Source organism: Athene noctua, chromosome 1 (assembly GCF_965140245.1).
Source record: "Athene noctua chromosome 1, bAthNoc1.hap1.1, whole genome shotgun sequence".
Classification (NCBI taxonomy): Eukaryota; Metazoa; Chordata; class Aves; order Strigiformes; family Strigidae; genus Athene; species Athene noctua.
The window spans coordinates 180,096,158-180,119,749 of record NC_134037.1 but is presented as its reverse complement, the minus strand read 5'-3'; the positions used below and the strand labels follow the sequence as shown (position 1 = coordinate 180,119,749).

The following is a 23,592-nucleotide window of genomic DNA, read 5'->3' as shown; positions in this document are numbered from 1 at the left end:
TAACTGTGTGTGGACCCAGCCATACCAGCTAGCACAAGTAGTACTTTGTGTCAGCAGCTTACTCGGTTCTGTGGACACGAGTGAGACACTTCCATTGAAGCACTTTTACACTCCTGTAACCAAATTTTCCTTTCAATGACCATACTGCATAACGTATGATCTTTCAGTTTTATAAAGCAGTGGTGAAGAATTTAAAACCCTAAATATAATGGTGAGAAGTGCCCAAGAAGTAGGAAAATTTTAAGACATTTATGCTGTGATGGAGGGAGACAGTTTGTTGCTGTTTCTTAATGAGAAACAAGTTGTCCAAAGACTATACTAAGCATGGTATAAAAACAATGGAGAACTAAAGGGAACCCACCTCTGCTGCTTCTAATGAATCACCTTTGCCTTACACTCTGCTATAGGAGCTTCGGCTGAAGTATTTTTGAGCCAGTCTTACTCTGCCCATGACCAGAAATCTACAGGGACTGGCTTTCACCCTATGTCCAAATCAGTGAGGGGAATGAAACCTGTGAAGAATACCTCTGCCAAAAGAAAAAGCAGGAGTTATTTTTCCTTTAAAATCTGTGTGGGGCCAGTGTGAGGAGACATCAGATTGCAAACATATTTGTAAAGCCTCTCAGGCCTTGCCTAGAGAGGACTTTGCTGGGTTAGCCAAGTCAGCAAACCTTTGCATTGATGGACATTGCAGTTAACAAAAGATTTTTCCCTGGTTTAAATGCTGTCTGTCCCTGAACAAAATCCCCTGCAACAGCATACCAATTTATTTTTTTTTTATGCTTGGGCACTTGTGTCAGAGGCACATCTCTCTGAGGAATGGAGATCTTTCATGAAGGAGAACTTGTAGCTCTAATGGCAGATCGTTAATGTGTGGACCTGGCTTCTGCAAAAGAGGGAAAAGAGACTCTCCAAAGAGCTGAGGCTGATGGTGCCCAGCCCGGCTGTCTGCCCACCCTGTGGGGCCGGCTCAGCCTGCGGGCTCCGAGTAATGCAAACAGCTATTTTTTTGGTACTCCTCTAAGCAAAGCACTCAGAAATGGCCTGTCCCACATGCCACTAGGTGGCACTTTAGGGACGTGGCAGTCAGTTGGTTTTATTCATTTTCCATAAGCTGCATCACCAGAACTAGTTGGTTTGGTTTTTTTTTGTGTGTGTTTTTTTTTTTTTTTATTAAATGTAACTATTTATTTATTTTTACCAATTCCCTGCTCCAGCCAGCCGCTGCCCCGCTGGCTGCTGAGCTTTGCTGTCCTGGCACCCAGGCAGTGGAGAGGAGCAGCCAGCTCCATGGCCATCCTTAGCCAGCGGGTCCCACAGCCCCACAGCACGGTGGCTGCCACAGTTGTTAGGCTGCCAGCCACATCACAGCACTCGGATATCAAAGTCTTGGAAACTTTGAAATCTTACCCTTCTTGGCATCAGAACTCCAATTTGTATTTGCTTCCACCAGAGCACAAGGTTTACCTTTTTTTTTCCCCTTTATCAGTTCCCTTCAGTTTAAAACATTGTTCTCCTGCAATGAGACCACTAAAAAAAAATAAATATGTGGTGTTGTGTGTATGTTTCTGCAAAAGTTTGGGGTTTTTTTTTCTCCCTCTCCCCCCCCCCCTTTATCTTACTGTGATTTCAATTTTCTTCCTTATTTGCAATTGACATTGTACAGTACCAGTCTATTTAGTTACTTCTACAGTGTTTGAACACATGGGTTCTTGAAAAACTGCCTTTTATCTATAGCTAAATAACATGCGGTTGGTCTCTTTTTCATTCTATGAAATAAGTTATATATTTTTGCTTTCGATGCAGGGTTTAGTGTAGACTCCAGCATGAGTGTGAACACCAGAAACTGGCTGCCTGGCCAGGTTAGGGGGATATCTAGTGCTCCCTGTCCAAGAAAGTCCATTAAGAGCTGGCTCTTGTATACCTTTGTCATTGTTCTGTGTTGTGCAGCAAAGCTATACCATGAGGAGTTTATAGTGTGTGTATTACGTGGTTCTCTGAAAGACTGCATTTACTCTTGATGTCCCTATATGAATGATTTTGACAAAGTGATGTGATTTGAGCCCAAATTTATTGTCTGGATCTGTTGGGTATTTGAGCTTCGCTATCCTCAAATCATTCATAAAAGCCTCATGGACTTTTCCAGGCTACTGTCATCAGTGCTTAGAGCCTTCATTTTTTTTCAAATACATAAAAAGTGGTTGTAGAAATCAGGGAGGTTATGGGCTATTCAGCTTGTTGATAAAGAAATGGTCTGTTGCATTAAATGGACTTTTAAAGGTCTGATTTTTGTAGACAGAAAAAAAAAGATATTTTTTTTTCCACTTCACTCTCCTATTTGTACCAGAAATCTACAGTTACAGCACTTCAACTCGTGAAAAGCTTTCCCAATTCAAATTGTCAAATTCTAATAGTTACCAAAATCCAAATATTCCAGATGCTAATATTCAAATATCGGAAAACTACAGGGTGAGTTGGTTTGGGGTTTTTTTAACCATCAGATAACACTACAGATGTGGCACACTTGGAAGAGAAGGGGAGAGAAATCTTGTCAGCTTGGGGAGGTGTGGCTGGAGAGCTGTCTGGAGGAGAAGGATCTGGGGGTTCTAATTGACAAGCAGCTGAATGTGAGCCAGCAGTGTGCCCAGGTGGCAAAGAAAGCCAACGGCATCCTGGCTTGTATTAGAAATAGTGTAGAGAGGTTGGTGCTGGTCTCTTCTCACAGGTGATTAGTGACAGAACAAGGGGGAATGGCTTTAAACTGTAACAGGGGAGGTTCAGACTGGACATTAGGAAAAAAAAATTCACAGAAAGAGTGTTCAGACAGTGGAATAGGCTGCCCAGGGAGGTGGTGGAGTCACCATCCCCGGATGTGTTTAAGGGTCATTTCGATGAGATGTTAGGGGATATGGTGTAGGGGAGAACTTGTAGAGTAGGGCTGATGGTTGGACTCAGTGATCCCAAGGGTCTTTTCCAACCTGAATGATTCTGTGAAAATGCCTTTTTCTCCTCTCTGGAGGAATTTCATAAGTGTTTTAAAAATATCCGAAATATCCCTCCTCTGCACATGTTTGACATTGTACAGTTGAAGAACAGCAGTAACCTGGCAGAGCCAAGTTTCTCCTGCACCTTTCTGTACAGCTCTTATTTTGTCTGTTTTGGACAAAATGGAAGTGGTATGAAAAAGCCCGTCCTTTTTAAAGGTATCAAATTCTGTGGTTTCTGTCATTTTTGTTTAACTTACAGTTAAGCACTGGGAAACTTGCAGCTGCCACAGAGCTTGTTGGGCCTATGTAGAAATGTCTTTGCAACAGTGAATTAGGCTCTTCGGTGTGTGACAGGTTATTGTTGTTACTACTAAAATCCTGTCCCCTTAGGAGGTTGAGGTTTGCCTTAAACTTGGTTTTAAACACAAGCTTTCACCTGTGTAGCAATGAGCCTCTTCTGGGGAGGGAGCAGGATGGTGGGTTGCCTCTCCTGCCTGGGGGCTGTTGTCAGCGTGGCTCCAACTTGGCGGAACTTGGGAAAGGGAAGAGGCCATCTGCCTCAGTGCCAAGTGCCCTCAGCCTCCTGCTCCTGCCTGCCTGTCTGCCCTGTCTTGGAGAGCCAGCCCATACCTTCTGGACAGAAAACAGCTGCACCGTCTTTATTCTGTGTTTGCTGCCACATGTCCCCAGGGACAGGCAGCTCCAGATCCTGGTACCTTCCCCTGACTGATGTGCCATTCCGTGTCCTGGTGAAGCAAATCAAAAGATGTGTGAAGGTTTCAGGAGAGGCAAAGCAAGGCATTAATCCTCTGTTTTAATTTGCTGTTTGGTCAGATATGCTGGGGGAACAGTGTTTTGCTTTGCAGAAGTGTAGACCCGTGCGTTGAATGTTCAGCTTGGTTTCTGTTTGAAACGTGAGAAGGGAGGAGGGAAGATTTATTTGGCTGCTTCTGTGACTTGTGTTTTCAGTAACTTTACTGGAATTTTTGGTATAATTCAGGCTTTCTCACTCCAGCCTTGCAAAATTCAAAGACATAGGCTTACTCCAATGAATTTTCATAGGTTTCGGGAGATATTAAGGTGACAGAGTGCAGCCAAGATCTTTCTAGCTTTTATCCACCCCCCTTAGTCTTTCTCTGAGAATTTAGGCCATAAAGGTAACTCTAGAAGAAATTCTGGGTACTAGGTCATTTATATTCAGAGACATAGTTCCTAATGTTTTGCCAAAAAACTTTTATCTTGTTTTCCTAGCACAATAAAATGCAAGAAAAAGGTTTCATTAAAAATCTGTAAAAGACATATGTCATCTATTCAGCTGTTACCCTAGATCTCCATTTCTCCAACTGCTGAATTGTTAAAGTAACTTTTCTTTTATGCATAATGTTTCCTTTCATTGACTTTATTGTATGTGACTGCTAGTCGTTTTCTGGGTGTAGCAATGACTGATTTGTTGTTGCAGACAGAGCAACCATCTGAGGTTGAATTACATCCTCAGATGAATAGACCCCCGTCGCAGGCAGAAGAAAACAGTTCAGCAAAAAAGGTGAGACCTGCACACATTGTACCATTGTGGAGAGTGATTTGCCTTCAACAAATGTGGTTGGTTTACATTTTTAAAGCAATTAAGTGGAGGGTTAGGGTTACATTTTTACATGTTTACCTTCTCTGGAGGTCAAGACACTAGAGAGAACTAGGATTGCATGTGACATCAGCTCAGATAAATCATTAGGAAACTCTTAGTACATACACATTGATGCACGTGCTTTAAGAGAGGCAGCTTGCCATTTGTTTCAAATCAATAGAGTCTTGTGGAGCCTTAGGGAAGACAAAAAAAGACTTTGATTTTACTCGACCCCTGTCTTGCTGTATTTCTTCCAAATTGTGGTGCTCTTCTTGCTTCCAGTTATTGAGGATTTGGTTTTGATGTAAACATACCTGTTTGCTAGAGGTCAGGATCAGCCACTAAATATATATAGACTGGGAGATATTTTCTCAAGATGTGCAGTTTCTAATATGTTTTTGTATGAACATTTCATTTGTATAAAGTAAGCACCAAAATTGCAATGGCACTCTTCAGAGGGTCTTACTTAGGGATGCAGTGGCTGTAGCAGTGGCTGTGAGCATTTTCCAACTCCTGGTCACTCTCCCACCACCTCCTTCCACCAGCCCAAGCCAGAACAGGTTTTGATGGGGGGCAAATGCAGATTCTACCCTCTCCAGCCCCTTTTTCAGCCAGGGAGCACCTGCAAGACCTTTGCTCAACCGAAGCAAGAACTGGTGGCAGGTGCTGTATGTAGTACATACCTTGTCCAGGGAGCACCATCACACTTCTTACCATAACAGGGAGCACAGACAAATGTTCAGTGTTGTTTCCTATATGTTACAGGGCTTTCTGGGCAGTGTCCTTGCTCTGTTTGTGCTCACCGCATGCTAGTTCTAGCCCTGCTGCTTCCTTGCTCTGCTTTGCAACCCTACTGGGGGAATTAAATCCTTGTGATCCACCTACTTCATGCTTGCCCTCATCCCGCCCAGCTTGCTAAAATACAGAGAAGCCCCAGGTTGAGGGGTGTGGGAGGCAGGTTGCTGGCACAGTGCTGACCCATCTCCAAAGCCTGGAGCAGCAGCAGCCAGCCAAAGAGCCCCTGCGGAGGCCTCTGGTTTTAGATATTGGATCATTTTTTTCCAGTATTGCATTTGAAATGGAAGAGGGATTTATCCTATGGATTTGGTTGTGTTTTGGCAGTTTAAGGTAGACTGGGATTGCGCATTCGGCATCCCAACAGTTTGTAGTTGTAGAAGGCATATGCAAGTTTGTCACTTGCTCTACGTTGTGCGTTTGCGGGGAGCTGTGCATATACGTAGCATTTCCAGTGACAGTATTATTTGAGATCTGTGCAGTGCTGATGGGCTGACTTCCTGATCAAAAGATCTCACAATAGTTCTGGATAATTTTTTTTTTCAGCAATGGTAGAACTGGTTTTTAATGTTGAAACCCCTTGTTTCCTTATAATTCTAATTCCTCTTATAATCCCTCTAATACTAATTATTGGTCTTATGTTGGTTTCATTCTCTATCACTCATGGTAGTCTCTTCTGCTGAGTCAGGCTGTGTACTATAGTGTTGGGTTTTTTTCTTATGATTGCTGTGTCATTAAATGCTTCCTTATTTAATTTTTTTCTTATTTTATTAACATTTAGCCAAAACATAGTAAGGAAGATAGTTTGGCCCAGTAAAATGTGCACTGTGCAAGTGATAACAAAATTTGGTCTCTGGTCTTGACTGTGACACTAAATGTATAACCTTTGTCAAGTCACTTCATCTTTTTGAGTCTTAGCTTTCTCATTTATGAAATGGGGCAATAATAGTTATATCCCTTGTAAAAGAGATCTGATAATAAAATACACTGAAAAGGATATATTTATATTTCAGATTTAAAACAGCTGTAAGTCATTAAAACTACTTCTCATCACAAAAGGAAGGATGTCTTAATTTAAGATAATGAAAGCACTTCTGTCTGTTGAAGTCATAAAAATCCAAGACTCATTGTTTTACCTACAAACCAGACTATTTCTTTGATGTAACTTATCAGAAGTGACTGGTCTTCTACACTTGCAACATGTTAATTTTGCATGGATAGTTTTATACATTTGTCTAAGCTATTTGCAGTGCTACTTCGTGTAAGAGAGAAAGGGAGAAGGGAGAGACTCCATGCCAGATGGGTGAGGTAGTAAGTTGGGATGCAAGTGATTGCTCATTGATCCTTACCAACTGAGCATAATTAGAAATAAATCTTGTTTTGGTTTTAATGCTTTCAGATCAACTTGAGGGCTAGTATATATATTTATACCCCTCCCTCCTGCCACCCTTCCCCACCACCGCACACAGAGCTATACAGTCCAGTTCTGAAGAGTCCATAATCCAGATTAAGACAAACCACCAGTATAATCATTTAATTCATTAAAAGGTTGCAGGAGTAGTTGTTCCTTTTTGAAAAGTCAGAAGGCTTTTGCCAAATTTGAATTAAGCTCTGTAACTCTTTAAATTCTGAAATAGTAAGGCAGCTGTCAGCAATTTCTGTGTCACAGGTATTTCCCCAACCTAATGATGGGACATGTATGGCCTGACCTTAACGTTGCTGTGCTTCTCCCTTGCAGGAGGTTGTTCTTGCTCAGCCGCCCTCCAAACCTGCCCGCAGGAAGCTCCGGACAGAGGCGCAGGGGCTGGAGACCCCCGAGCTTTCTCCCACTATAAATGTGACTTCTTCCCTGCCAGCAGTCAAGCCTCACCTCCCAGTCCAAAAGTAAAAACATGTACCAAGCACACCAAACCGCACCATGAGATCTGATATGGCAGGGTTTGCTCTTTGCATAATTTTGTGCTTAATAGTTCTGGTTTTAAGAATCCTTCACAAGGTACAGGTCTCTGAAATCTCCATCTGTCTTCTCAAATGCAGACTAAGTCTGTAGCGACTGTATAAGTTGGTAATATTTGAATGATAGCCTCTGCAGAGGTGTTCTACCTCTGTATCTGGTAGACACCTCTGGAGGGCAAGCCTAGCTGTTCAACTAGCATCTCGTAACGCAACTCCTTTTAGCTCTGTGGGTGTGTGGTTTTGCCTTTTACTCATTCATGGGGACTGATATGACCAGATAAATGCCCAGGAAGTTGCATCATGAAATGCTTGATCTTGGTCATATCCTTGTGGTATTTATTCCTCGTAAGGCAGGTTGGAAATATGCTTGCCACTGGTGTGAGCTGATCCATAGACCGCTTGTGATAATCTGATAATTGCCAAACCCAGCATGTGTTGTTTGGTCACGTAAATATAGCTGTTGAAGCTGACAGCCACAAAGACTTGTAGGGATTTCACTTATATATTTATTTAATAGCAGTGCAGAAGGGGCTGTACAAATGGTAAGTGAAGGCACTGGAAGCCCTTTTGGATCTATATATCTCTCTCAACTGAAATAGTGTGCAAACATTATCGCTCTCCTTCACCCAAAGCCTTGCAAAGCAATCTGATACAGCCTGAAACAAAACCAAGCTGCCCAAATCAGTTGAGTGGTTCTTGGCAAACTGTTTATCGATAGACTGAAACCGTGCTGCATAATTGGAGATTAGAATAAGTAATAAGACTTCTAGGATGCCCTTAAAGTGCTATTTTGTGTTTTGTAAGTGCATATTCCATAGTGGTTCAAAGAAAGATAATAGCATTTGTTAGCATCTCAACTTAATCCTGTCTCATCTGTATCTTTCCTAAAATGTTTAAATGACCATGGAGGTATATCACTCTGGTTTTTATTTTTTCCTATCATTATTACTTTATTCCTACCATTATTACTTTATAGCCTATGGAGAGTAGTTTGAAACAAAATAGTGAAGCAGGAAACTGCCAGTTCAGTGGAAGATAACAGCAGAAAGACCTGTCTGTGCTGTTAAACAAATTCTGTTACAAAGATCAGTGCCATCAGCTCTGTTAAGAGAAAAGATCTGATGGGGACTGTGTACCACTATGGACCTTATTTAAATAGGGCATCCCCTTTACATCAAATTTGTCATTAAAAAGCTCTTGATGCCTCATGTAAAACTTTAAAATAATCTATTTGGAAAAGGGTTTGGATATTCAGACAATATTTTCTGTATTTTCTTTTCCTTTTCCTGTTTTACCTCTGTTTCTTGGAATAGGTTGGTCCTTATGTACAGACCTGTCTCTTTTTGTACCTGTGTGCATAACTGTAGTTTTCTCCAGGTCAGTTACCATGGGCTATAGAGTAATAATAATAGGAGAGAAATATTTTATGTAAGCAGCAAAAGAGATGAGGAAAGTTCATAAACCATCTACCTGTTCCTGTTTGTGACATCAGATGGTTTGATGGAAATAACTGCTTTGAATGAAAGCAAGATTAATTTTTGAAGTAAAGAAACATCAGAATCATCAGTGCCCCCAAAAATCAGAGACGGTATTTTCATGCAGATATTCTTTCTTTCCCACATAGAATGATTTTTGTATTTTCTGTTAACCACTCCTGAATGTGTAAACTCTACAAGTATCTGAAAATAGCTAATGCAAAGATGCTGCAATAAGCACAGCTATGCAGGGATTATTCTTAAAGTGAATCAGAATGCAGTGATTTTGCAGTAATTGAGACAGACTAAAATGTTTCTGTTATTCATGTTAACAAGTGTGGCCATTTTACTTTCAAATAATCTGATTCAGCCATCTCATTTTGGTGTCACATTTTTTCTCTTAAATCTGTAGTTTGTACCTTGTCTTTGAAGTGTAGTCCAGTGTGTATGGAGTACAGGCACGCAAAGTGGATGGCTTGTCTTCTGGCATCAGCCACTGTTGAGGCTCTTAATTGAAATGTTTTGTATTTATCTGTCTGGCAGACAGTCTTCCAAGCAGAAAAGGGCTATTCAGACCGCTATACGAAAAAACAAAGAAGCCAATGCTGTGCTTGCCAGGTTGAACAGTGAGCTCCAGCAGCAGCTGAAGGTAAGGAATGCATTGAAAATTGGTGACAAAGCTCCCTGTGGTCAGTTACATGTCACCTCCAGCGGAGAATCTTGTTCATCCTCTCAGATGAGACCTACTGTGTTACTTCCTGCTTTCTGGAATGGAATAGCTATAGTGTGTGTGGGAATAGGATGAGGCTTTCTGGGAAAAGCTATAACCTGTGGGCCTACAGCTCCACTGTCAGAGTAAGACTAAAGGGTGAACTTTGTCATTCTGAAAAGTTTGATAATGGATGGTGTCACCTAGTGCAGGAGAGCAACTCAAGCATAGCTTGCTTGTCTTCTCATCAGTTGTGCTAGTAACTGTCTCCTGGAGTCAGGCATTTGGTATACATGGACTGGCTAGACCATGCTTTATGTGAGCATCTAACAGTGGTTATTAATGTCTGTTCACTTGTCTTTTAGCATGTTCTCAAGGGGCTGCTTTCTTATAAATATCAGTTATAGTTTATCTGTTGCCTTAGTTCAGATGTAGTACAGACTTTTCATCTGCCATAGCTTTTTCTTCCTTGCATATTATCAACACACTTGTCTGGAAGAGGAGGTGAACCCCCAGTTGCACTTTTTATTCAGCCAAGGTGAAAGTTTGATTGCATGTTCAACTTTGTTTAACATAATTTCTTAATTGCTTCTCAAGGATCTCCTGAGAGAGATGTAGGGGGGATGCTCTGTACTGAAATCCTAGCGAAATAGAGGACAGCAGTTGAAATCAACACAGAGATGAAAGCTTTTACTGACAGCACATTGCCGTCATTCCTTGACTCGGGTCTTACTTGCTTCCGTGCACTATCTTCAGTATGCTTAAACTCCCTGACCTTCCCAAAGCAGGCCAGTGCTGCTACCTGTATTTTACAGCAGTGTGAAGGAAGCATGGAAAGACAGAGATTTGCCTAAGTTCACACAGGGACAGAAAAGTGAACTTGTCCTTCAAGTCATGTTGCTGCCTGGCAGCTTTCTGATGGAGCAGGGCTTTGCTGTTTTTGTGGAGACCAGAAGACTTGACAGGTACCCCTCAGGCACAGCTTGCACCCAGAGTGTTCAAGTGCACTCCTGTGCCAGGGCTCTGAGCCTGGAGAAAAGGGGTACCAAAGCCTGGAGGAGTCATAGGTCAGCCTGGCTCCCACACTGGCCAGGGAGCCCTTTGGTGGGAGGTCAGCGAGAACCAAGTACCCCTCAATGCAAGGACAGCCTTGAGACCAGGAGAGGCTTTCCCAAAATCGCTGATCCTCAAAGCCTTCACAGTTAGTTTCCAACTGAGACTGTTGATCTTCCTGCCACAGTCGCCAAAGAGGTTGATTGTATGAAGGAAAAATTCTCAAAAAGCAGTTCTGAGGGAAATGTGATTTCAAAATAACCGGATTTTCTTTGGTAAGAATGACCAATTGTAGCCAGCTTTGCTGCATCCCAAGCTGTTCCCCTGGCCAGTGGATGGCTGCTTCTCTCCATTGCCTGAGCAAGTGATTGAGCCTCCATATTGCCCTGCTGTAAGGAGGCAGTAGTAGGCAGCTGCACAGGGTGTTCCTGTGGCATTGGTATGGTGTTTTGAGACTGTAAGGAGAGTTACTTAAACAGCAGAGCCCTGAATGTCCCGTCAATGCCAGCAGTTTGCCTGGCTACTCTTCGTGAAAGCAGGGTGGTGCATGTGAGCATCCCAAAATTACAGCGTCATCTCTTCCTGCTGCAGGAGGTTCACAAGGAACGAATTGCCTTGGAAACGCAGCTGGAACAGCTACGTCCTGTCACCGTCTTGTGACTTCTCACACCGCCATGCAGCAGCAAGAGTGGAGCAGGCATCCCAGCAGCCTTGCAGGGAGAGGAGTGCAGTGTGGCTGAGCAGGGTTTCTGCCAAGGTGGTGGCGGTGGGGAGGACCGGCTTGTCAGGTCTCCCTTCACCCTTCTTTGTCCATTTGCCTTTGCAGATGAAGACGGTACAGAAAACAAATATCTGACTGTTGGATATTTCTGAGTTGGGGGGGATGCTTCGCCTTCTTTCCTCCCTTTTCCCAGCCTAATGTGTAAATGCAGTTTATCACTGAAATGAATAACCTGAGAGTATTTTATTTATGTAAAGAATTCCTGATTTATATGCTTTCTGGCAGCACCTCCTGCCCTGATCATTGAGGTACAGCATTCCTGAATTCTTGCTTAAATTTAAAATTCATCCTTTGAGGTGGACTTCTGGATGTTACTGATTCCTGTAGGATTGTATCATGGTAGAGTACCTCTGGGTTTCATGCACTACAGGAATAAAACTCCCTAGACCTAAAGTCTTTATCTGCAATCACATGTTAGATAATTATTTTCTTAGTACTGTTTATTATGCAATCACGGATGTATTTTGATGTTAGAGAACTTGTATTTTATAAGTTCAAATCTTATGAGAGAACAGTAAAAAATACTAAAATTTAATTATTTTCGAAATTTTAAAAAAATCTGGTTTTTGAGCTGTAACTGTTTCCTATCACCAGTGTTTGATCACTTGCTTAAACTGCCAGTGCCTCTGCATACTTTTAGCATGTTTGAAATCCCTGGTTTATAGCTTTTTTCTTTCTTTTTTTTTTTTTTAAAAAAAACCACAACACAACAACTGTGTGTTTCTAACAAGAGGTTAGGGCATTTTTGTAAAAGCTGTTCTATGTACATTTGTATTAGTCTGCTTTGTTGTCTTAATAGCTGCTGATTTGTTTTAAGGATGTGTACAAGAACTGTGTTTCCAAAAGAAGAAAGATAGCAAAAGTGCTATATATGAGCTTATAAAATGTCTGATGGAAATGACTGCCTTCTACAACACGTTTTTGTTAAGGTTCCTTTGCACCTCACTGGAGATGCTACTGATTGGATGAAGCTGCTAATGCCCATTTATTTTCTAAATGAAGAAGCAAAGGTTAATTTTTAAGCTGGGTCTGAGCCAACTGAATCCGGTGGGGATTTTTCCATGGATGCAGGTGGTCATTGACTTCAGTCTCAGTTCTTGCAATGGAAGCTGGCTAACTAATGTTACTTTATTTCTTTGGCCAGTTCTCTTAGATTGGGTGACTTCAGACATAATGTCAGCCTCCATCCACAGATATGATAAGTGCTTCGCTACAAGGGAATGTCACCTACCTGTTATCCATCTAAAACATGCCACTGCACTTATTTCATATCCTGTTCACTAATCTAAGCATACATATTTGCCTTGCAGAAACGGTGTAACAGGTTTTTACTGTTGTTGGTGTGATGCTTTCTCCCTGTAGCTATAGGATGGCCCTGGGGCTGAGAGGAAGGAGAAGCAGGTTTGAAGCAGCTGGGTAGCCTCCCTTCAAGGTGTATCATGAAATGGCTGTGGTGTGGTATCAGAGGACATCAGAGCAGCCAAAAGTTTTGTTGACAGATAAGAAAGACATCAGCGGGAGTGTCTGAAGTGATGAGGAAGCAGCCTAATTTTTCTAAAAGGGGTATGGATGTGTGACATAGATCCAGAAGTCTGAAGGTGGAAACAGACGTTTGCAGAATTGTTACTGAAAATCTATTTTTGTAACACATTGGTTTCAGCTCAACTAAACATCACTGCGTCAACAAGCAACAACTATTTTGCTGGATTTGGGTCTTCTTTTGTGTGACTGTTGCATAGCTGGGGTCAGACAGTCATTCCTGGTCAGTGACAAAATGCGAGAACTGCAGACTTTCCGGGAAGCTGCAAAACAGATGCTGCCCTCTTGCTAGTGGTGGTACTGTTCAGAATTTATCATCATTTATTTCATACGTTCATAACACTGAGTCATTCCTGAGATTTTAATGAGGTTAAGCACTCACTGTTTATTTGCTTTTTAGTTCTTACATTATCAGTTAAGTTAATAAGCCCCTAGTATTTGATAGGAAATAATCATATGGCATATTTTTATGGATTTTTTTTTTAAGGAAAGCTTTTTAATGATTATAAAGAAGTGTGCACATTGTATTTTTAAGGCAGTAGAGGACTTTTTCATGTTTGATAGGAGCTTCCTCTAGAATAATCCCCCATTTATTTTGCTTGGGTTATTCATGAAATAGGTGCTGTTCAAAGGAAGAGTGAAGAAGGCTGCTTTATATGTCTCTTTCAGATGTCTTCCTTCTAATGTACAGGGCTTTTTTTCATTCACTGGAAGTGAGGGTACTTGGTTAGCTAACAATGAAATATTTACTCAGTTGTTACTCTACCACAGGACTCGATAAATTAAAAATTTAACCATCCCTGCATTTATAGGGTTGCAGTCAAATGCCTCACTCAGCTTCAAGGCCTAGAGTGTAGGTTGATTTGTATTCTGTTTGATGAAGTGTTGGATATGATGGTGATATACTACTTCACAGAGAGAGTAAAGCAAAATATTCAAGGAGAAATGCTGTTGTGTTACACATGCAATGTAATGTCTCAGTACTTAAGCATTCGTGATAGCCCATGCAAAATGAAAAAATGTGTCTGGTTTTGGGAGGCTGTTAACATTTTGAGAGGGAGAGGAGGAGGCATCATGAAGCTATAGACAATACTTCTAGCCATTGCTGCATGTAGCCACACTCCTGGCTGCTATTAACAGACCCTGGCTGGTCAACGCATCTAAATCCGGTATCACAGATTTTCTCAAAAAAAATATTTTTCTTTGAAAAATGTGGGTACAGTAAAATCATAATTTCTTGCAGAAACCTTTGCTTTCTGAAATTTTGGGTGGGAGATTCTCCTCAACCCAAGATAGACCATCTGGACAGAAAGGGAGACCTCACAGGCTGTTTGCTCAATGTTCAGGGCACTTTGTTGTGCTACAGGAAAGCAATCTACTTTAAGCCTCTGGCGTGCCTCACCCAGAACAACAACTGGAATCTGCCTGTCCTAGCTTATTGCCTGACCAAGGGACTGACAGCGGCTTCCCCCGTGTGAGGTCTCACTCTCCTCATTTAATGGTTTCTGTAGATACTTATGCAGAGCAGAACATGCTAGCAAGAGAGGATAACTGGGAACAGGAGCTGGAGCATTGGCTTCCTTGCATCTGAGAGCATGCGCTGACCATGAGCCTGGTGCCCCTTTTTAAGTCTTCAATGTCCTGCAGCTATTCTGGTATGGTCAATTAAATATTTTTGTCAACAGGACAACACTAGGCAGAGAAGATAAAGATCTTCCTCAGTGTGTGTAGGTGTGCACTCATGTCTTCTTTTTGATCACACATTTCTTTATGTATCTATTAATGTTCATATCACCCAATAACTTTCTATGAAATGTTCATTTCAGTACATGATAGTTCAGTGGTGAAAAAAGAAAAGTGCCCAGCTAAGTGTAGTGACTGGTTGCCTTTGTAGATCAAGCCAGTTTTGAGCCTTTAAATATAAATAACGACCTGGTAATGAAGCAAGGAAAACGGGTTCCATTTCTGAGGCATTCCTTTAAACAAACTGTCTGTGAACAAACATTAGTCCTTAATGATCAATGTCCTTCTTCTAGTTTTTAATTTTATACTAGGATGCAGGGGAAACATTGCCACCTTTTTCTAGATAGTTCTCTCTTCCAGAGAGTTTCGGTGACGTAGCAAAAATGTCAGTGATTAGTGGATTCAGCCCTGTTATTAGTAAGTTGGTGAATATCCTTTTTAACTCAAAAGATTATCTCCAACCTGTTTTTACGTGCATGGCAGTAGTTTTGCTGCTGGGAATTCTGTATCCACACTGGGGAGAGGAACTTGTTCGGCTGTCATCCAGATGGTCCCAACTTGACACTGCCAGGGCTAACTGGCATGGGGTGATGACAACTTGCACAGTAAAATGAGCCCAGAGGGCTCGTTGGGAACACTTCACAGGAAGCATTTAGGATGGGCATGATGTGCAAATTGCCTTTTGGTGGTGTATAAGTTGCTTTCCTCCCAGCTGAGCTTCCAGATCAGGACAAAGAGAGACTGTAAAAGTTGCTAGCCAGGGAGTGAGGGGTGTCCATTTTCCAGCACCATGAGCCATTCGGCCTTCAGCACACATGGTCCTTGACAAGAAAATACACGGGGTTATTAAAGAAGCCCTCAGAAAGTCACCTATTTTCTTGACTAAAGAGTACAAGTATTTTTTCAGGAAAAAAAATAATCTAAGTGATGTAGTACCTTTGATAAGAGATGATGTATTTTGAAGCTTTTTCAGTTATTTTCATGATAATGTGCTATGAACATATGCATTATGTTTTACTCTGTTACTGATTTTTTGATATAAAAAAATCATATTGCAAGCATTATCTTTGTTAATCTAAAAAAAATACCCTGAGGCTATTATATATTTGAATTTTAACTTATAAAGTAGATAGCCAGATTTAAGCAATTTGTTTTCACAGCTGCAGACTGTCCACGTGGTAAGCTGCAAAATGTATAGTGTTCTATACTATGCCCATCTAATTTTGGAAAATGTATGTGATATGGAACTGGGTGCTACATTAAAATAAAAGCATCCAATAACTTCAAATAGCCTTGCTCTTGTGATTTATTTAGGATGTCGATTGTGCAGATCTGCCAGGAGAGCAGAAACTCATGGCTCGTTCTGGAAAAAATACAGCGTTGAAATGGCTGACCTTCAACTATGAAAGATGAAATCACTTACATTGGGATTGTGTGTACGTGAGACAAAGACAGACTTAGTTAAAGTGAAATCATATTTCCTTAGGCTTCAGTTAAGTCAAAACTCCATCTTTACTTTGTCAAGCCTTGCTTTGTCAGAATTTAGACTTCTTGCTGTGATTAAGCCCGAAGAGGTGCACCCTTTTCTAACCTGAATGGCACCACCACAAAGGAAAAGCTCTTCCAAGCCTCCAGCAGACCCTTGGTCGGAGGGTGCCCAAGAAGGAGCAGTGAGAGGACTCTAGTTGTTCCCCCCAGCACTCCCATGCTCACTGTTTTCAGCCTCTCATCAACTGCAAGAGCTGAAATTAAACTGGGAAAAGGAAAACATTTGAATTAGCTAGCCTTTGTGGCCAGGGAGCTAGAGTGGACAGTGTACTTCTGCTTTTTAACTAGTGTGATTTTTAAGAATGATGTCACAGCTATCCAAAGAGCAGGGCTTTAAAAGAGGAAATAATTAGTGATAGATTAATTCTTGCAGCATTAAACCATGACAAGGGATGTTTTATTCGCCTAAAAGTATGTCTCTGGTGCACGTGAGGCACAAGGCCAACTCGTTAAAAACTTGTAAATATCCTGTTGGGAGCTATTCTGCATCAGCAGCAGGATGGATTTAGATCGCTCCTCCATTCTTAGTTTTTACAATTAGATGATGCTCTGGGGTGCCTTCATGCAAATCTAGATTAGCTCTCCATATTTAAATTCACATTGCAAATAATCTTTCTTAAAAATGAAAAGATGCATTTTCCTGCTGTAGAAAAAAGTTCCTAGTGGAAGAGGGAAAGAAAAGAAATAGAAGCTTCAAAAGTTCTCTTTTATCCCTCTGCTGTTCTTAAGGTAACGAATGCCGCTTCGCAAGCGTGCCTGCTTGGATCGGATGTTTACATGGCTTTTGCAGCAAAGCAGAATAAAAGAAAATTAATGAACTAACAAAATCCCTGCATATCCATAGCCCATAGCTGAGTTGGAGTTCTTTTACGTGGTGGCCCCATTGCTCCTTCTGTTTCATCTCCCTTGCCAGCCTCCAGGGCACTGTGTCTGCTCAAACAAATGCACCTTGAAGCAGAAGGCCTTGGGTGCATGAGGTCAGCTTGCACCAGGCTCTCGAGTCCCCGGTATTCCCTCAGCACCCACCATTTTGGGCACATGTCTGGAAGCAGTGGCATTAGCTGTGTCCCAGCTGTGTTACGCCCGTAGTCCCCCTGCTAAATGCTGAATCAGTATTCCTGGTTAAATCCTGTATGGGTTTATGTTTGTTGATTTGTTAACTTAAATAGCATGAGGTAGGAAGAATGTCTTATCTGAGGACGTTTTGAGGATGCTTTATGCATCAGAAATGTGATGGGCTAGACAAGACCAAGGCTATATATTGCATCTAGTCTGTTTTTTGCAGGAGGGAGGGAGGAAGAGGGGGATTCTTTCCTTCGCTAGGCTGTTCCCATAAGAAATGTCTTTTTTTTTTTTTACTTCCCATCCTTGGTCCATGTAGGGAATCTACTCATCACCACACTGTGGTCTTCAGTGAAACATGGATATGACAGCTGGCAAATGCACAGGTAAAGGGTCTCTGCCCACAGGCCCTCCACCCAGACCTCCTCCCCCTGCAGAGATGAGCTGTAGCGGAGCAGTGATTGCATGTCCAGCTCTGTGACAGCAAATGTCTTGCAGAGCCCACCAATGAGGAAAGCGGAGAAGGAGGCAGTATGTCAGCTCTGGTGGGACCATGATGGAGGGAAAACGTAACTCAAGAAAAGTAATTGTGCTTTTGAGATAGCAGAGAAGTCGGTATACCTCCACCACCTTGCTTCACCCCCATGCAAAAGAATGATGTGCTTAAAAAAGCTCTGCTGCTCACCTCGCTATCAGGAGGCTTGGATGTAGGGCTGCCACTTGATATATGAGCTATTCCTTTCCAAGGTCACTTAAGGAATTCAGTAGTTCATGCTGTCTGTCACAGGTTTAGGGTGTGTTAAGCCAGTGATACCGGTGTTCAGCAGACTGATACAGAGCGTGCATTGTTTACTACAATTTTCACACACTTATCTGAGAGGAAAAAGCCAGCACATGATCTCACCTGTGTCTTGATTCCCAGCCCTGTGCCGTTCCTGAAGGACACTATATACTCAATAAGCAATAATGGCTTCCTGTTTCATTAATGAGTTCTTACAGCAATCTCCCTTCAGAGCAACCACCTTGGGTGATGGTGGTGTGCAATTCCAAAAGCGATTAGCCCTGTGTGTGGGGGGGGTGGCTGTGGTGGGAAGCACCATTCTCTGCCAACAGAAAAGCAACTCCCTTTTGGGTGTCTCAGCTTGGATGTTAAAGAAGCCAGTGCTGCCAGAGTCATCAATCACTTGAAGGTATCAGCCAGAATGTCTCCTGGGATTAAAAGAGCCCTCCTTGGGAAAAAGTTTGTTTCCAGTGCTTAGTACCATACCACATGGGGGGGTGGAGGGGAGGGGGTTGAAGCTGTTGTTTTGATAGCTCTTCAGTTATCTGGGTGATTGTGTTACTCGGAAGGTGCCTCTTCAGTGCTACGCTTTTTGAATTTTGTTACTGCAGAAAATTCTCAGTTGGGAACTTTGATCCAGGCATACCAGGATTTTTAGGGGGCTCTGATTTGGAACTGGCCTTCATGTTTCGCTCTAGCTGATTTACACCAGTCACCCACATTAGTGCAAATAGTAACACGTATTTTTAAGGCTGTGCTTTTATTCTTAAAGCCTTTCAAACTGATGCTGCAGGTATATCATGCTCCAGTTAAAGCTGGCTATTAAGTATACATGGAACTATGTCAAAATGAGAGTGAACAAGTAACAAGTGTTTGTCAAGCGTGGCAGGGAGAAAGAAGGGCTTAGCACTGGACTGCAGGGGCTGAGGCAGAGGCAGGCCAGCAGCATCTTCCTCCTGCTCTGAGTTTTGCCACCATGGGTAAGCTCTAATTTGAGCAAGAAAAATGCAGCTTGGTTTCCCCCCACCTTAACTTCCCCCAACTGAAGCTAATTTAGCTTAATGCGTATTTTAATGTGATGGGCCCTCAGCCATGCATTCTTACTCTTCCCTCTAGTCTGATTCTTCGCCTTGCTTTCTAAGTTTGTCGGGCACCCTGCAGTTGCTTGGTTTTGCACATGCTGGAAAGACTGAGCTGAGTGCAGGTTCTTGCCGGCTGGTCCAGCTTTCAGCCCATAGCCTGGGGGACTCGGCATGCTTTTGCTCTTGTGTACGAATGTATGGTTGGGTTTATGACTTGGGTATGGTTGATTCTGGAGGTTGCTTTGGCTGCAGGTGATGAAGCACAGGGGCCTCTTCATGACACATTGGCTAGGTGGAGATTGTCTCATTGTGGACTTACAGCTTTGCAAGCTGGATATCAAAATGGTCTGTGGAAACCTGCATTTGGCTCAAACTTTGAGCACAGAAACCCAAGGATGCTTGACAGGGTTTGGAAAAAGTTGCAGAAATAATATTTGAGACTAATAGCAATGTCAACACAGAATGTGCAGAACTGTTACTCCAGGTTGGCCCATCTCATTCAGGATGTCACTCAGATATTGACCAGTGCCAAAAAGAGTTAAAGGAAAAGGAAAGAACCCCAAAGTTTAAAAAAATGGTTCAGTAAATAGACTTTGGATGACCATTGCTGTGGCTGACATGCTGGTGTTTCTTCTGGCATCTCTGGAACCTGAAGCATGGGCTGCTGCAGTCTGCTCAAAGCCAGCATCTGCTTCACTTTTGACCACAACAGTGTTTCTCTCTTCTGTAAATTGAGACAGAGGAATACCTGTAATACGCACTCAGCAGTATAACCTCTATACAAACATATTTAGCGAAGTTTTGTCTTTACTTTTCCATTTGCCATTCATTATTTGATATGTTTGGGGTTTTTTTATCATTTCCTGTGTTATTTTTCTCCAGTATAGATAGAGGAATTCCCATCTGTTCACTCTGTCTTCTTCCAGACATTTATTTTTCTCTAGTTGGTTTTGCTGCCTCTCTCTGGGACTTTTCTCCTTCCTTTTATTCTTTTTATGAAATAGGGTAGTCAAAACTGAAGGCAGTTTGTTGTCACCTCATTTCTAAAGCAGTGACTCTGTAAAATAGAGCATCGCGACACCCAGGAGTTTATACTTTTTTTTTTTTTTTTTTCCCCCCATCTATTTGGCAGTCCTGCAAACATCAGCTGGCATCCTGAAAGGGTGGGATCATCTTAGTGGCTTGAGAATTTGTAAATAACACTGTATAAGTCAGTAAAAGAATGTGTGAATCTGTCTCTCACTCTTTTTTCAGTGCCTGCATTAAACCCAAGGCATCATTTTAAAGTAATAATTTTTTTTTAAACCGTCAGAAGCATGTGTGAACCACCCTGCCGAATAGCAGGTACACTATATAATGGTGCATTTCTCAGAGAACTGAATGGAAATGTTTCTGCATCAGCTGGAAAGGAAACCTCAGGCCTTAGCTTACTGAGAGCCTGTATTTCCCTGAAAAACAGTGCTAAAAGCAGATGTCTCTTCAGACAGATAAAAATTGGCCTCGTGCACTTTGATTTCCACTCCCTCAGATAACAGCATCACTGTGTGCATCACCTGAGAGTGCAAATCCCAAACTCAGGAGTTGCTCTGCAGCTTATGGTAATGGTAACTCTGAGCCTGGGCTTGGAAAGCTCCCAGGGAGAAGGACAATTTTGCAGGTAATTTTACATTCTGAGGTGTCTCATTAGCAGTCTAATCTATTTAGTCTCAAGAAGAAGAAGCGGGATCAAAGGCAGGAGAAGTGAGATATCAAAAGTATTTCTAATAAAATTAATAAATATATCAATTTTTATTTCCCTTAAATAGTATTTATTGCTCCTCTTTGAATTTTGTAAAGCCTTTTGAGAGCTGCTCTCATTTTTGTGCTCAGACATCACTGCATATTTTGCCTTATGCAGCTGTCTTTTATCATTAGGGAAGAAGTAATAATTCAGGCCTGAAATTTAGCTTTTGTCTGAAAGAAATCAGGTTGATTATTTACTGCCTGCACAATAGGATACCATATAATCCTCTCATCTGTTAGAAGGGCACAAGTTACTTATGTTAATCCTCAATCTAGATGTATGTGTTAGTAGCTGTTATTTTGTGACAATAGTTTCATTATGCATCTTTTAGTACAATGGGAAGTGGGTGACATACAGGGGAACATGAGTTTGCTTGCTGCATGTGTAGCCGGGTGCTGAAGGTTTAAAGCAGTAATTCTGCAGGTCACAGTAGCCACAGTACTCAGTAAGACCGATCTGTTTCCATTGTCCAAGTTGAGTGAAATACAAAAGTCAATACACAAGTGGTAAAAATAAATTGAATTTTAGAAGTTCTTTAGGGACTCAGGAAATTAGTAGTAAAACCAACTTTATCTAAGAGGGTTTGATTTTTCCTTTCCCTGTGCAAGTTGGACAAGGTATTAGAAGCCCCAGCAATTGAAATCCGTCTTTCAAATTCACAACGTGGGCTTTAAAGCAGCAAGAACTGAAAATAAAATGGGAATTTTGTTTAGTGTGACTTCTGGCTCTTGAATCTTTATTCAGGACACTTTTTAATGCTTGACCACAAATTTTTCAGAATTAAAGCTAAGCTTACTTTTTTTTTTTTTTTTTTAAATCCCTTGCTTCCAGCAGCTGGAGCTTTAAGAAATACAGTCAATACTTCAAGAGATCAAATAGGCAGCAGTGCTGTTCAGCTGTCAAAACACATCTAACAGCATTGCTGCTGTCCTAAAGCATTGCATCCAATGTGTAATAACCATATAAAAAACCCTCAAATGGCTTCAGTAGAACCCTTTTCATTCTCCAAAACAAATAAAAAAAATTTCAGGGAGTACGTCATTATTTTGCACAGTTTTTATTTCTTCTAAATCAAAATATCTGAGCTGTCAAAATGGCTAATATTTTACTCAAACTTGTCCCGCCTTTGGTGTCAAGCACAGAGTGTGAAAGCTGCCAGACTGACAAGTCTGGATGTGGAGTTCCCGTTGCTATAAATAGAGGGAGCATTTCCAGCTTCTCTTCCAAAGGTCCTTTTACTGGCAGAGAGTTCAGTAATTGTGACTTTCAAGGGCCCAGCTTAGAGGGGTAAACATATATGATCTGTGTTTTACTCCAACACCAAGACTTACCTTCTCAGAGAAGACTGACAGAGCGTTTAAGACTATTAGGTGCCCAGTGACAGGACCAGAAGCAATGGGAACAAACTGAAACACAGGAGGTTCCGAACCGAAGGAAGCACTTCTTCATTATGAGGGTGAGCGATCCATGGCGCAGGTTGCCCAGGGAGGTTGTGGAGTTGCCATCCTTGAAGATATTTAAAAGCCACTTGAATGTTGTCCTGGGCAACCAGCTCTAGGTGACCCTGTCTGAGCCGGAGAGTTGGATCTCCAGAGGTGCCTTCCAACCTCAACCAGTCTGTGATGCTGTGATGAATACAAGGTCAATATTGTCCCCTCAGAAATGGGAACATCACATCTATATTAATCACCAGATCCAGCTTTATAAAAGAAATTAGAAGACATTCCTTGCTGTATTTTGCTTTTGTATTGTAGCCTGCATGCATTTCATGTTTAGGCAGGAGCCTATCATAATTATTTAGCTGAGTGTTTCTAGAGGGAAGATTCATGAAACTGAATTCTTGTTTCTGTGCCCTGGAGAGCAGGAAAGCGGTGATCTTTGTTCTGAAAACACTTTGGGGGCAGAGAAATCACAGTGTATATTTCTGACAAAGCCAGCCTGGTTTTGCAATGCCTTCCCCTCCATCAAAAATCTCTCTCAAACCAACAATGTCAGTACCACCAGCCTTCCCTGAGGTAAACAGGATTGGCCTCAGCACATAACCCACTTTTTTGAGGACTGTAATTTCAGAGAGACTGAATTATTTAATCAGCAATGACCTAATAACATGTATGTGGCAGGTGCAGAAGGGCTCAGTAAACTAATGAAGTATGGATGGCCCTGGCTCAAGAGTCTGGGAGATGAATTGTGAAGCTAATACGGGATGAGCCAGCCAGAGATTATTTTCTTACACAGGCAAGGGGGAGCGCTCCACAAAGCTGTCTGAAATCCTGCCTTCCTAGAAATCCACTCCTTTAAGCTTGTGGACTGGATTCTTTGGCCCTCCAAAGAGAGCCAGCACACTCTTCCCTTTCTCTGTAACCATCTGACAAGGAAATGGGGGACCTGGACTTTATTCAGCATTAGCATGAAGACAACTGGAAAACCTCCACTGATGCTCCAGACTAGGGCCAGGTGCTGAACCTTGCCAGCCAGCGTTGTGCACAGCAGCATAAGCCTGTGACAGGCAGCCGCTCGTAAATAAAGGTATTAATGGAATGGGTTACAGTTACATTAATAAAATATTATCCTGAGGAAATAATCTGATTAATTCTGAGAGGAAAAGTGCTCGAGGCTGTCTCTACTGTCATGGTGTTTGATTATTTGTCTCTGACACTGCAGACAAGAGTCTGGCTCT

The 23,592-nt window shown here is 41.9% G+C and overlaps 1 protein-coding gene across 2 annotated transcripts in view; it reads left to right on the top strand.

The window, feature by feature from the left end:
* The window catches only part of REPS2 (RALBP1 associated Eps domain containing 2), a 100,945-nt gene extending 85,011 nt beyond the window's left edge, over positions 1-15,934 (top strand). For both annotated transcript variants that reach the window (XM_074906699.1, XM_074906689.1), the window contains exons 15-18: positions 4,447-4,530; positions 7,142-7,287; positions 9,378-9,483; positions 11,188-15,934. In XM_074906699.1, the coding sequence (XP_074762800.1) occupies positions 4,447-4,530; positions 7,142-7,287; positions 9,378-9,483; positions 11,188-11,256 (405 nt within the window). In that variant the 3' untranslated portion in view covers positions 11,257-15,934. The remainder of the gene's footprint in view (positions 1-4,446; positions 4,531-7,141; positions 7,288-9,377; positions 9,484-11,187) is intronic.
* Positions 15,935-23,592: the final 7,658 nt, after the last annotated feature.